The sequence below is a fragment of the Chamaea fasciata genome, unplaced genomic scaffold (genome assembly GCF_029207755.1).
Source record: "Chamaea fasciata isolate MVZ Bird 193981 ecotype frontalis unplaced genomic scaffold, bChaFas1.0.hap1 SCAF_26, whole genome shotgun sequence".
Lineage (NCBI taxonomy): Eukaryota > Metazoa > Chordata > Aves > Passeriformes > Sylviidae > Chamaea > Chamaea fasciata.
Genome location: NW_027094111.1, coordinates 476385 through 489860, shown reverse-complemented (window position 1 = coordinate 489860; position 13476 = coordinate 476385). Strand labels below are relative to the sequence as shown.

General features: G+C 60.0%; 1 protein-coding gene across 1 annotated transcript; it reads right to left on the bottom strand.

Annotated features, from left to right (window-relative positions):
• Positions 1-1001: 1001 nt before the first annotated feature.
• TENT5B (terminal nucleotidyltransferase 5B) lies at positions 1002-7958 on the bottom strand. Its single transcript, XM_066204468.1, has 2 exons — positions 7527-7958; positions 1002-3693 (listed from the first exon to the last, which is right to left on the bottom strand). The coding sequence occupies exons 1-2, from the start codon at positions 7707-7709 to the stop codon at positions 2674-2676; spliced, it is 1203 nt and encodes a 400-aa protein (XP_066060565.1). The 5' UTR covers positions 7710-7958; the 3' UTR covers positions 1002-2673.
• Positions 7959-13476: the final 5518 nt, after the last annotated feature.

Below are 13476 nucleotides of genomic sequence, written 5' to 3'. Positions count from 1 at the left end.
CAGCAGCACGAGGAGCACCAGGGGAAGGGACAACGCACAACACCAGAGAGCAGCGCTCAAAACAAACCTCCCCCAGCCGCAGGAGTGACCGGACAACAGCTGCGGAGCTGCCCTGGGCAGAACCAGAACCAGGAGCTCACCCCTTTCCAGCTGCCCAGTGCCTGGTTTGTGGTGGGAGCGGGGTCAGGTCATCTCCTCATCGCCCTACCCAGATGGATAAGCAAACAGAAATGATTCAACAAATTTGAATACACTGTATTTATTTGTAACAGATTCTAAAGAATCTAGTGAGTCTATGTCAAGCCCGTCGCATGACAAGTGATACAGGTGTAGGAAAAAAAAGACATTTGAAACAAACAAAACAATGAAAAAAAAAAAAAAAAGAAATCAAGTGCCATTCAAGCGACTGGAATCTTCCAATTGCCCCCTCACAGGAGGCAGCACAGTATCACTGCAAGGTCTAGAAAAATTCAGGTTCAACCCATTCACAAGAGTCCCCCCACGCACACGCCATAAATCAAAAGTGCAATCTCAACGGTAGGTCGCCCTTTCGAGCTATAGGGGATCATTTTGGACATCTCAAAGGGGAGGAGGGAATCTCAGTTGAGTGTGTCTGTGGGTAGGAGCAGCCTGTAAAAAACATGCTACATGGCATCTATGCTCAGTTCCAAACGCCAGAAAAAAAATCTCACCTTCCTCAAAGCCACCGGAGTGGCACACTTAGGCTCCCGAAAGCAGCCCTTAAACCAGTGTCACCTCGCACTGGGAAATGCCAAGCTCCCAGCACAGGGATGAGGCTCTGGGGAGTTTGGGGACTGGGCCGTGAAGGCAGAGCTGCGCTGCAGGGAGGCAGCTCAAACCCACAACAACCACAGGGCCGGTGCCGCTGCCCCAGCCCCGGCCGGGCCCAGCCCAGCCGGGTTAGTTCAGATAAAATGGAAGAGCCACCCCACCCCTTGCTCCCCACCCCCTACCCCAAGAAAGGTACCAATCTGGCTATACACATTCCAAGGATCTAGTCTTTATTTCAATCTGCCCGGCTATTACAGTTTTGTCACAAAAACAAAAAAAACCAAAAAACCCACAAGTTAGTAAAGATACTCGAGTACGTCGGGCTCGGAGGAAGCACCAGGAAGCCGCGGCGCCCCCGGAGCAGCATCCCGAGGGAATGCCTGCTGCGTGCCCGCCTCTCCCTCCCTGCTCGGTGAAATCTGAGAGTGCCGCGGGCACGGCAAGCCAGGCACCTCCGTGAAAAACCCTTTGTGCTCCGGACACCCAACAGCTTCAAAGCCACATCGGACTGAGAGAGCCAAACCCCCGAAACACGAGAGGGTCTGTTCAGAAGACATTTTTTTTTTTCCTAAGGCCAACTAACTTCACCCCCCCCCCGTTCCTCCCCCAGGCTCCATTTCTAGCTAGAGAATGAATTTCAAATGCTATCAGTGGCTCACAGAGGGACTCCGAGCTGGGAATAGGCTGCTTTGGAGAGAGGACCTGCCCAAGGGATATCTCCAGCAGGGAAGAGGTCTGTCCACCTCCCTGGAGGACACAGCGACAGCTGGAAATGACTGACCAGTGACCTGGATGGTTTGTGCTTCAAAGGACAAGCCTCACCTTCCCCGATGGCCCAGCTGGCCTCTGGCTTTGTGCATTAAAATCACACTGCATGTCAAAAAAAAAGAAGAAAAAAAAAAAAAAAAAAAAAAAAAGAAAGAAAAAAAAAAGAAAAAATCGGAAGAGCAGCATTTCAAATTCCCCTAGAAAATACAGGATTAGGTATGGCAGCCTGGGGCAGGCTCCTGGACAATTCATCTGTCTCATCATTTAGGAACTCAACTATATTTTGGCACTGCAGACTTGGGAGCTTGAAGAAATCCATGTGTAGGTCCCTGCTGCCTTTTTTTCCAGCAAGCTCTGCACAGCATTTCCCACCACGCACTCCCCCCTCCCCAGTGTTCCCAGTTTCAGGATTTCCATGTAGCCAATTCCAATCCCCCCCGGGTTATGCAGCCCCTCTCGGCTCCAGCCGGTCCTTCACAGGCAGCAAGCCATGCCCAAACCCCTCAGACACAGAACCTGCTCTGGCCTCAGCCAGGATAAGAAATGATCTTGCGACCCTCCCCACCCACGACAGAAACATTTTCCTCTTCAGACATTCCCCACTCAAGCTCTGGGCCGTCAGCCCCCGCAAAAAATAATAAAGGTTTACAGTACAGTTGTGTTTGTATTGTTACAGGCACTTTAACAGGATTCTTTGGTCCTTCAAAGGAATTAGCCACTCTGGCTTCTCTGCAGAAACCACAAGTTTGCACACCCATAACGCCTCCTGCACTAAAAAAAAACAAACCACAATTCAGATCCATTTCAGGGCAGTGCAGCTCTACCTTAGCGTAATTCTACAGTCTCCCCTCACACACCCCCACCCACCCCCTTGCCTCCACAATTCCATCAGGAGTCATTTCATAACACTGCACCTCCCATCACAGTGTACAGCAGACAAGCCTCGTCCCAACAATCCCAGGAACGAGACGCTCGAGCGAGAGTCCAGGAAGTTTCCTTTTGTTGCAGTTCTAGGAAGGTCGGTCGGTTTTATCGCGTTCCCCCTCCCCACCCTCCCAAGCCCCCCAAGGCAAGGAAATACCTTGGAGGACAGACCCTGGAGTTTGTCCTGGCTCAGTTACAGGGAAGCCACGTGGGGTAAGACTGATTGCAAGGCAGGAAGGGCTGCACGTGGGTCACGTAGTAGTTGAAGTTTATTTCACTGACATAAGGGGCCGGCTGGTAGTAGCAGGTAACGTTTGTGACGGTGGGGATGATGTTCTGCTCAGCCAGGACCCTCACGGCCAGCATGGCAATGAGGTTCAGGGTCTGCCTCCTCTCGTGTCCCATGAGGCAGACCGTGCTCTCATTGACCACCCTGTGCAGGGTCATCAAATAGTCATATCTGTTGCTCTCCATGCCCACAAAGTGGCTCTGGAGGTAACCCTCCAGCTTCCTCAGCTGCTCGCCGATGTCGGAGAAGTCTATGAAAAACCTGGAGCACATGTACCTCTGCAGCGCCTTCATGTCCACCTCGGACTTGGGCTTGAAGCCCCTGACCAGGAGGTTGCAGTACTTGAGGAGCCCCCCGCCCCGGATCTCCTCGGGGTTCCTGGTGGCGATGACGCGGCTGCGCAGGTGCTCCATGGCCTCCTCGAAGTCCCCGTACATGCTCTCCCCGGTCACCGTGGGGTGGAAGCTCTCGGCCATGGGCGTCTCCGAGCACTCCCCGAAGAGCAGCAGCGAGTCCAGGATGATCTGGAAGGAGTCCACGCTGAACTCGAACTGGCGCCGCAGAGAGTCCACGAACTTGAGCTCCACGTTCTTGCCGCTGTTGTTGGAGAGCGAGATGAGGCTCCAGCGGTCGGTCTCGTTGCACACCTTCACCAGCTTCTGCACGTAGGCCTCCTTCAGGGTCATGGGCGTGATCTTGTCCTTGTTGACACCCTCGGGGAGGAAGTCCAGCAGGCAGTCCATGACCACGTCCTTCACCAGCTGGAAAACGTCTTCTGTCTTCAGATCCACCCCGAAGATGAGGTCCAGGTCCTTGTAGCCCAGGCCGCTGTCCTGGTGCAGGACGTGGCTGGCCGCTGAGCCGTTCAGCCTGACGTTGTGGACTGGGATTCCTTTCTTCTCCAGGCGGCTGCGGACAACCTGAGACAGAGACAGAGGCAGTGAGAGGCAAGAGGGAATTCTTGGAGCAGCCTGGGGACAGCAGGATTCACTCCTGGTGCTTATATGGGTCACTCCAGTGCAAGACAGTAAAATAAAAAGCTAATCCACTGGAAATAGGTCACTTTGGAAAGGATCCCAAGTCCTGCCAGCAGCTGGGGGTGGCTCTCCTTTACTTATTCCCTGGCATTAGAGATCTGACTGCACAGGATCAGCTGTTCTGCCACCAGGGCAGTGTCTGCTCTCCCTGCCTTCCCCACGCTGACCTGGAGAGGCCCCCTGACCCCATTTTTTGGGGTGGTCTCTGCCCTCTTCACCCCCTCCCAGCTGCAGTGACCAAGCCAAGACCAGCCAGCCCCAAGGTGACCCCAAACAGGAGGTGACAGCCCAGTCTGCAGCAGTCCCCATGGATTTAATCAGGGTGGCTCACTCCTTTTAGCCATCCCTTCGGCCTGTCAAGATTCATTAAAGGCAAATCAAGATGCCAGAGCAGCTCCAAAGCCCCAGCCAGGCGTATGCAAGTTCATGTCCCAACTAGTAAGTGTATCCTAACAATTTCCAGTGTGTCAGAGCTTCGTGCTGAGCTTGGCGTGCTATCAAGCACAAGAGGCAGCTTTCATCTTACGGGTGTTACTCCGGTGATTTTAATGCTGCCTGCTCACTCCTGGCACACCCAGCAGCCCCTCCAAAGCTTTGTTCATTTACAGGGAAGCTGAATCACCTGCCCGATTACTTAACAAGCAGGAGGCTAAAATAACCCCCAAGACCATAAAATAAACTATCTGGACACCAGCTTATAATTTGAGTTTAACTCGGCTCAAAGATCCCAGGAAGATTAGGTTTGCACCTTCCAGCAGAAGCTCTTCCCACCTCTCATCCTGCTTCCGTGTTCCCCTCCAGCCATTTCCCATTCTCCTGGGAGTCCCAACCAGTCAGCCTAGAGCAAGGTCACGGCTTGAAAGAGCCAGAGCTTGGGACACAAATGGACAAATTGGATCACCAAGAGCCAGTCTGACCGGGCCCTTCGGCCCTGTGAGCCTGCCCTAGTTTGAGAGGCCCCACAAACTCTGAGTTCTGGCTGCCCACAATGTCAATTTCAATTCAAAGCTGCATCACAAGGGCCAGACCCTCTTGGTGGGCCTGAGCAGTTCTGGGACAGACCAGAAGAGCTGCAGTTCTGGTCTCAGCAGCAGTAAAACTGCCCCTCAAGGGTTTAGTTTGGAGGGAAGAACACACAAAAGGTCAGGGACTGCAGCACAAAACCCTCATCACACCCCAGACCCCCGGTGACCGCTCCAAGGGCCACCAGCAAGGTCTGCTGCCTTTATCCCAGAAGAACCCCAGGGATGTTCTGACACCTGGGAGGTTGGCAGGGCTCACAGGCAGGTTCCCTGGTGGTGCTTCCCCCGTCCCTGCCATGAGCCACCCCAGCAGCCGGGCTCCTGGCCAGGCCAGTGGTGACAGTCACATGTCAGGCAACAGTTGACCAGGGAACCATTCCCCACTGCCAGCCCCGGGTCACACCCAGCACAGCCAGCACAAGAAGCTGTTTTCCAAGGCAGATAGTTTGGAAAAACGAACCTGCTCCTAGAAGGCTCCCAGGGTTATTCCCCCAAAGTGCACAAACGTCACACAGGCGACCCCGGGAGCTCCTGGCCTGTGCCTGCTGCCAGCTGGAGTCACTCGCCCAGGCACGGCTCCAGCCCTGCCCCTGGAGTCACACAGCTCGGTGCTCTCAGGCCGGGACAGGCAAGACACAGGTCACCAAGCGTTAGACACAGAGCTGGGCCCAGTGCTTGGAGAAGACCTCGTTCCAGATTAATGTCCTAACCCCAAGAACATCTGCTTAACCCCTACGTGGGCACGGCTCAGGACCTGCAGCATTCCAGACCCATCAGCTCCAAGCTTACTCCAGTTCCCCAGGTCTGTCTGTGTGAGATATATTCAGAAAACAGGGGAAAAAACCCAATTGCTCAAGTCAGTGTGGTCCCAAATCATCCCAGAAATCTCCAACCTGCAGAGCAGCAGGGAGCAGAGCATTCCACCTTTCCCTGGGAGCTTCCACCCACCACCTTCACCTGGAGCCCGTCCCCGCCGGCTGCAGGCAGTGGGTCCAGGGCTGCATTTTCCCCCAGAGGCTTGGATATTTCCAGGGTTAGGCAGCTGCTGACCTGCTTCCCAAAACAGCAGCTCACCTTCCGTGCGGTCGGGATAATTGACTGTGACAGCCAGGCAGGAGCAAATCCTGCTGCGTCCTGACCTGCCGCTTCCCACCTCCCACAACAACAACAACAGGATAAATAACTGCCTTTTGGGTTACTTGTTCCAGCTTAGTCAGCCCTAAACACAGGGTCTGCCAGCACAGGGCGCAATTAGAGCCCTCAGCTGGGCCGTGTTGGAAGCTGCTGCTGGCTGCATCCTTTGGGGCAGCCCCGGCACGGGCCGGCCGCAGCTCGGGGCCAGGCGGGAACACTGGGAATAGAACCGCAGCAATATTTATTCGCTGGTGCTCAGGGCCGTGGTGCAGCCCCAGCCCAGGGCAGCGTGCTGCCTGCAGCTCCCGTCTGTCATTCAGCTCAAAGCTCCGGCAGCCAAAATCCAGCTCTTGCTCCTGCCCCGACGGATGCGGCAGGAACTCGAGGAATTACAAACCAGCCTTTCAAATGTCACCTTTCCATCTCCCAGGCTTAACTCTTAACTATTTCTCAAGCAGCTAAGGCTCCGAAATCCCGGTTATTGTGAAAGCCAGTTGGGTCTTAGCACCGTGAATAGGCTTTTTAATTAGAAGCCAGCATGCCCGATTTTACATTTGATGAGTCATTACTGAGGAATGAAGTCGCCTCCCAAATATGAATATGCATCAGCTCATTCGAGCTACATTGTTAGTTTAATATTAATCACAGTTATTACTTGATGGTTAAGCTAAGAGGAGCTCGTGAACAAGCTGAAGTCTCGAGCAGGCTCTGGAGGATTCAGCCAGGGGTGCCCAGAAATCAAAGGCCACGGACATTTGATCCGGCCTTTGAATTAACAACTCTGCCTCCTCCAACACCAGCCCAACATGTCCACCAGCACGAAGCCATTTCGTGGAAGCAGCTCCAAAAAAAGCCACTTTTGCCCCGGCCACACACATCCCACTGCTTCTGAGGGCAACAAATTAACTCAAAAAGAGGAGTAAACACGTAAAAGGGGAGGAAGCCGAGCAGGATCCACGGCACAAGCTGCAGCAGCTCCAGGGATGGGGTGAGCTCTCCCGGAGGGTCCTTCCAGCTTTGGGGACTCCTGCTGCGGTCCTGGCAGGGGCCAGCCCCACCGGGACCCCCAGGAGCGGGCAGTGGGGCCAGCAGAGCACACAGCATCCCCAGCATGATGGGGGCCAGTCCCCCCAAAACTTTTAACTCCCCCTGGAGCAGCCAGGCCAGGCTGGACAGGACCCGGAGCGACCCGCTCTAGTGGAGGGCGTCCCTGCCCATGGCAGGGGGCTGGAACCAGGAGCTCTTCCCGAATTCCACGCCTGCCGGGAGTCCGGCAGCGTTTGCACAAGGCTTTGAGACACCCAGTGGGATTTCTGGGGGTGTCCCGTGCAGAGCCATGGCCGGGCAAGGCTGATGGGGGATTCTTTAGGGTCCCTCCCCGCCCGAGCCGTTCGATGGCCCCGCTCCGCCCGGGGCAGGCGGGGGGAGGCCGAGGGTGCCCGGCCGGGCTGGCTCGGGGCCCGCCGGGCCGCTTATCGCCGCCTCAGCACTTTTATTTTCTCCCTGACCCCCGCGGGAGCGGGGCAGAGTCCACCGGGGCCCCGCGGCCCCCGCGCTCACCTGCACGATGGTGCGCGGCCGCACCGACAGCGTGGGGAAGTTTCCGCGGCCGTGGATGGGCACGGCCTCCCCCAGGATCTGGTCCAGGCGCTGCACCTGCTCCCACGTCAGGACGCTGAAGCGGCTCCCGCGCTGCTCCGCGCCGCCCGGAGCGGGCCCCGCCGCCGCCGCCGCCTCCAGCATCGCCCCCGCCGCCCGAGGAGCCGCTCACCCGGAGACCGCCCGGAAACCAGCCGGAAGTGCCGGGCAAGGAGGGGAGGCGGGAGGAAAACTTAAAAATAGGGGGGAGAAGAAAAAAAAAAAAAAAAAACAAACCCAAAAACGACTCCCCCGAGTGGAGCCGGCGAGGGGCGGCTGCGCGGGGCGCGGCGGGAGCGCGGTCGGTGCCCGCAGGGACTCGCACAGAACCGGCCCCGGCCGCCCCCCGCCCGCCACCGGCTCCGCCGAGCGCTGCGCCCGCCCGCGCCCCGCCGCGCCTTATATAGCCCCGCGCCGCGCCCCATTGGCCCGGGCCCCCGCCAATCCCGGCCCGAGCCCGGGCCCAGCGGGAGGAGCGCGGCTGGACCGGGGCCAATGGAAGCGGCGATGAGGGGGAAGGGGCGGGGCGATGGGCGGGGCGGGCCCGGCGCAGCCCCGCCCCCGCGGCGCGCGGGAATCCCGGCCGTGATTGGCGGGGCCGGCGCGCGCCCGGGGGACGGGGCGACAGCGACAGCGCCGGGGGGACCCGCCGTGCCCCGGGGTGTCCCTGGTGTCCCCTGAGTCACACTCGTGCCACGCCAGCGCCCTTGGATGTCCTAGGGTGCCCCGTGATGCCCTTTGATACGCCGTTGGTGCCCTTTGATGTCCCACTGATACCCCATCCATGCCCACTGATGCCCCGTGACCTGATGCCCCAGTGATGCCCATTTATACCCTGGTGCCCCACAGATGCACCGTGACCTGATGCCCCAGTGATGCCCCATTTATAAACTGGTGCCCCACAGATGCCCCGTGACCTGATGCCCCAGTGATGCTCCATTTATACCCTGGTGCCCCACAGATGCCCCATGATCTGATGCCCCAGTGATGCTCCATTTATACCCTGGTGCCCCACAGATGCCCCATGGTCTGATGCTCCATTCATGCCCATCGAGGCTCTACAGGCTGGCACCCCGTTGATTCTCCCTGCAGCGATGTGCCATGGTCTGACACCCCATAGATATCCCATGGCCTGCCACTCCACAGCTCAGTGTCCCCATCCTGACACCCCCAGCTCCCCCATGCCCTGGTCCCTGGCCAAGAGTCCCCAGGATCCCCGTGTGCCAGCCCTGGCACCCAGGAGACACAGGGTCACACCCTGGGGCGATGGAGCTCCAGGAGCTCAGACCCAGCCCCTCAATCCCAGTGCGTGGCCCAGCTCTCAGCTGAGCCACCGCCTCCTCCCGGGGCCAGACGTGTCCCCGGCCTCTGGCCACTCACTTCCTTTCATCCCAACAATTCCCGTCCCTTTTGCAGTGCTCATTTCTCCGCAGCGTTTCACCCTGCAGACATTTCCAGCAGGGCCCTCCCTGCTGAGCTGGTGCCCTGGGGATGGACGGAACAACTCCAGCTCCACACCTGCAGTGGCCACTCCCATTTCCCCAGTTCCTTCTTGGAGCTGGGATCCATCCTTATCAGCCATGAGCCCCGCTGGGAGATGAGCCAGTGCTGATGTATTTTTACACCCTCACAGGGGTTTATTGCAAGAAGTCCCCTGAAAACTCCCAAACATCCACCTTGGGACTTTCCACCTCAGGGAAGGCACTACAGAGCTGTTCCAAGATGCAAAGACTGTCTGGGAAGCCAAGGCCTCTGCCACATCCCAAGGGTTTGCTGCAGGAAGCTGGAGCTGGCTGCAGAAAGAGGAGCTGGGGGAGTTGGGGTGGTCAGGAGCATCCACAGCTGGGGTTAGAGAGGAGAGAAGGGAAGGGCTGTCCTGAGCCCTGATCCCTCTGAAATCCTCCCCATTCCCTGACAGCCAGAGGGGCTCCCAGGGGGGCTGGAGTCCCCTCTGCCGGGGTCCCCCCTCTGGGATGCTCCTCCTGCTGTGGTGCTTCTCTCCCTGGCTCCCACACATGACACCGTGTGACTTCACCAGGCTTCTCCACTGGCTGCTCCCGGTACTCCCCGTGAGGCACAGGACAAGGGGAGCTCTGCTGGAAAGCGATTTTCCAAGGAACTTGATTTAAAAATCAGGCATCTGCCTCTCATTGCAAAACTGCTTTGATGTTGCTGGCAAAAAGCTGGATCAGCAAGGGTTTCCCAAGAGGCTGAGAGGGGCCAAATGGCTTTGGGGATCAGGATCCATCGATCTGTCCAGCCAGAGGGATTCAGCAGGAGGAAGGGCTGACTGCGGACTGAGCCCCCCATGGCCGCGGGGCCTGGGGGACCCCTGGGATCCAGCCCAGGGCGATGGGGCAGGATCCAGACCTGGAGACGGCACGGACAAGGCGCTGCAGATCCTTCTGGGATGAGCTGGGATGGACTCTGCTGCTGCCCGGGCCGAAGGGGACAGAGGTGCTGCTGGCTGCGGAGAAAACCTCGGCTCACTGGAAAGAGCTGACGCGCTCCGGCCGGACTGGCTGAGCCGCTCGTTAGCCTCCATCACCGAACGATTATCCCAAAGAGCCGCGGGCAGCGAACCCGGCGCTGGGAATCTGGGAATGGCACCCGAGCCGTTTCCTTCCAGCTCAGCCAGGGCCGGCCCGGGCTTTATTCGTTTGTTTTGTTGGCAATTAAGGAACAATCATCGTTGGGGTGAAACGCGGGCGGATCCTGCCTCCCGGGGGTGGCACGGGGGTGGCACAGCCCCTTTGGAGATATGGGGGTGGGACAGGGGCTGGGCGGGGGGACGGCGGCTCGGGATGCCGTGACCCCGCTTGCCCCACGGATCTGGGGCCGGCAGCATCCCGGGGCTGCCCGACGGTCACCGCCCCGTCCCCGGGGAACTCGGCCCGGGTGGGGCCGGACGCGCCCCGCGTGTGCGGGGAGGAGCGGGGACACCCCCAGCCGGGGGCACGGGAAGGAGCGGGGCAGAGATGGAACCCCCCACCTGAGCTGAGCCCCGCGGGGCGCTGGGGACCTTCGGCAGCCCCTCGTGCCCGTGGGGGGCCGGTCCGCGGGGGAACCGGGGCAGAGGAGCTGGGAGAGCTGCGGGAGTGGGGCAGCGGGTGAAAGTCCCTTCAGCCTGGAGGTGAAGACACCTCGGGGACTCCGTGACCCGCGTGGGACCGGCTCCGTCCCACTCGGCATTAAGCAGGGCGTGTGCCAACTCCCTGAGCAAGCAGGAGGGACCAAGCCCTGCTCCCGGAGCCACCAACGTCACGCAGCGTCGCCCCGGGGGAGCAGCAGCGCGGCTGGCGGGGTGGGGGCACCGCGGCTCCCGCTCCCACGGCAGCGCCCTGCCGCCGCCACCGCGCTCACGTCAGCCGTGTCCCGGGCTGTCGCTGTCCCCGCAGCAGCTGTCGCCGTGCGGGCACTGCCTGTGCCACGCACAGCCGCGTGTGGCTGCCCCGGAGCTGTCCCCACGCAGACGCAAAGTGTCCCCGGGCAGATGCCAGGCGCCCCCAAGGCCACCCTGGCCGGGCAAACGGCCACCGTCTGATGCACAGCTTCTGCTGTCCCCACACGCTCGTCACCGTCCCCACGCCCACGCTGCCATCCCCACGCACATGCCCGTGTCCACGTGCCCACTGTGGGTTTAGGAGGTGGAGTCCTTCTCCAGGCCGTGTCCAAATCCTCCCTCGGCAAACACAGTTCCTGGACACCTCCCAGTCACTGGAGTTCACTGTCCAGCTCCGCACACTCGCACACAGCCCATCCCAGAGGTGCCACCGCTGCTGGCGGGTCACCCGAGTCCCCGGGGCAGTGCCACCGGCTGCTGTGCTGGCTGCAGCTGTCCAAAGAGGTGTTTTCCCCGTGCTGGCCACAGCAAGGTGGGATTTGGCACGAGGGGCATTGTGAGCACCCACCGCATGGCATGAGGGGGTGTCACTGTGCTGTCACTCCCTGGGGCCTCAGCCTGGGGTCCTGTGTCACCACCCTGGACGCCCGCCTCGGCCACATCCCATCCTGGAAAGGATGATGAGCGATGTTACAGGAGAGGGGACACCCGGGAGGCCCTGAGATGAAAGGGAGCGCAGGGTGTCATTACTGCAGGTGACACAGGGCTGGGGAATGGCACCCGTCACCTCGCCTGGCTGCTGCAAAATGCTGCCCGGGGAGTGGGGGGACACGGCACCGCCAGGCTCTGGGGACAGGGACACAGCAACAACGTGGCCCCAGCACTGATGTGGCCCCCCTGAATCTCCCCTGGGGTGTCACTGGCTGGGGACATCCCTGTCCCCTGGTAGCATGACCTGTGTGTCCCCAGGCTCGGTGGCTTCCCGGTGACACCACGTGCAGTTTTTCTTGGCATGACTTGTGCCTTGACAGCTGTGGCGGGGGATGACCCATCTCAGTGCCACTAATTTGGGCCTGGCAGGGAGCACAGCCGCTCCCTTTGCTTTGGGTGTTTGGGCCCCGGGTGACACCTGGGTGACACCAGGGTGGTGGCAGCTCCAGGACACCCTGTCCCACTGCTGCTCCGGCCGCTCCTCTTGGGAAAGCCGGGAGCTCTGCCTTGGAGGCTGCTGAGCCTGGGGTTGGTGACCTGGGGAGTGATTTATGGGCCTTTCAAGGGCTCTCGGTCCTTGCTGAGGCCATGGGGACAGTCACTCCCCTCCTGCCACCCGCTGCACCCCAGGCCTCGTGCTGGACCACAGAGGGAAACTGAGGCACGGGAAAGCCCATCTCCTGGCTGGGGCAGTTTCCTGCTGCTGCAGGTCTTTAACCCTCATGGACGGGGGCTGTGGAAGGCACACACATGGAAGGACAAGGTCACCCTGCTCAGAGCCCCTTTTTTCTCTTTTCCCTGTCCTTGGCGCCACCACCAAGCTCCAAACGCTTTGGGAGAGAGAGGGGGATATGGGGCACGGGGGGCACACACCAGGAACTGCCAGGACCGTGGGGCCAGGGGGACACGCTGGGGCCCATCCAGCCCCCGGCCTCAGCCCCGCGTGTGCCTTGGCAGTGGCTCAGCGGTGACAGCCCAGGCCCGGAGGGATCATTAGTCCTCCCTCATTAAAAGTTACTCACCCTTTGAGACAGAAACAAGAATATCCTGGAAATGCCTCGGTTTGGGGAGTTCTCGCTCTCAAGGCATGACTGAAATCAGGCCGCAGGTGATGCTCCCCAGCCCGTGAGTTACCTGGGCACCGCCCGGGGCCTCCTCCGGTGCGCAGCGCCCGGCACCTCCCGTGCTCCCAGCCCTGGAACTGGGATGGCAAAGCCGCTGTTCTCCCCCAGGGAGGATGGAGCCATGGCCTGGCTTTGCCTGCTCCTGCCGAACCCTCCTGTTCCGGTGTCCCCCTGCCCTGGGGACAAAGTGCCCCAGACCCTGTGTGGGATGCGAGGGTGGCACCCACCGAACTGGCACTGCCATGGGCCCCACGGCACCGCCTGCCCCACATCCCTGGCCACCTCATCCTGCCCAGGGACCCCCGGGGCCAGCCCTGCAGTGGGGTGACCCAGCCGAGTCCCGCCCCAGGCCAGGGGGACCCTGGGGTTCAGGTATTTTGGGCAGGTGAGCAACGCGAGCGCTGACGCGCTGCTGGTGCCCGGGGGCTGTCCCGGCTCAGGGCTGTAATTTGCATGGAACACATTCCCAGTTCCCACTGCAATTCCCCAAAGCGAGGGGCTCTGGCTGCTGAGGCTGGAAGGTGGATCCGGGGGGGGTTTTGGGGTGTGGTGCAGCTCCAGGCAGGGATTTGGGAGCCAGGGCTCTGTTGCGCCTCTGTCTTTGCCAGAGCTGGGAATGGCTTAAAATGTCCCCCGGGGATGGGGCTCCAGCTGTCCCTGAGCCACGGCAGGAGGGTGAGAGGCAAACTCTCCA

What these genes read in the sequence shown, in the direction of transcription:
- TENT5B (XM_066204468.1), bottom strand. Translation starts at nt 7,709, where the DNA reads ATGCTGGAGGCGGCGGCGGCGGCGGGGCCCGCTCCGGGCGGCGCGGAG. An exon ending in GGCCGCGCACCATCGTGCAG is followed by an intron (nt 3,694 to 7,526) that starts GTGAGCGCGGGG and finishes TCTCTGTCTCAG; the next exon opens with GTTGTCCGCAGCCGCCTGGA.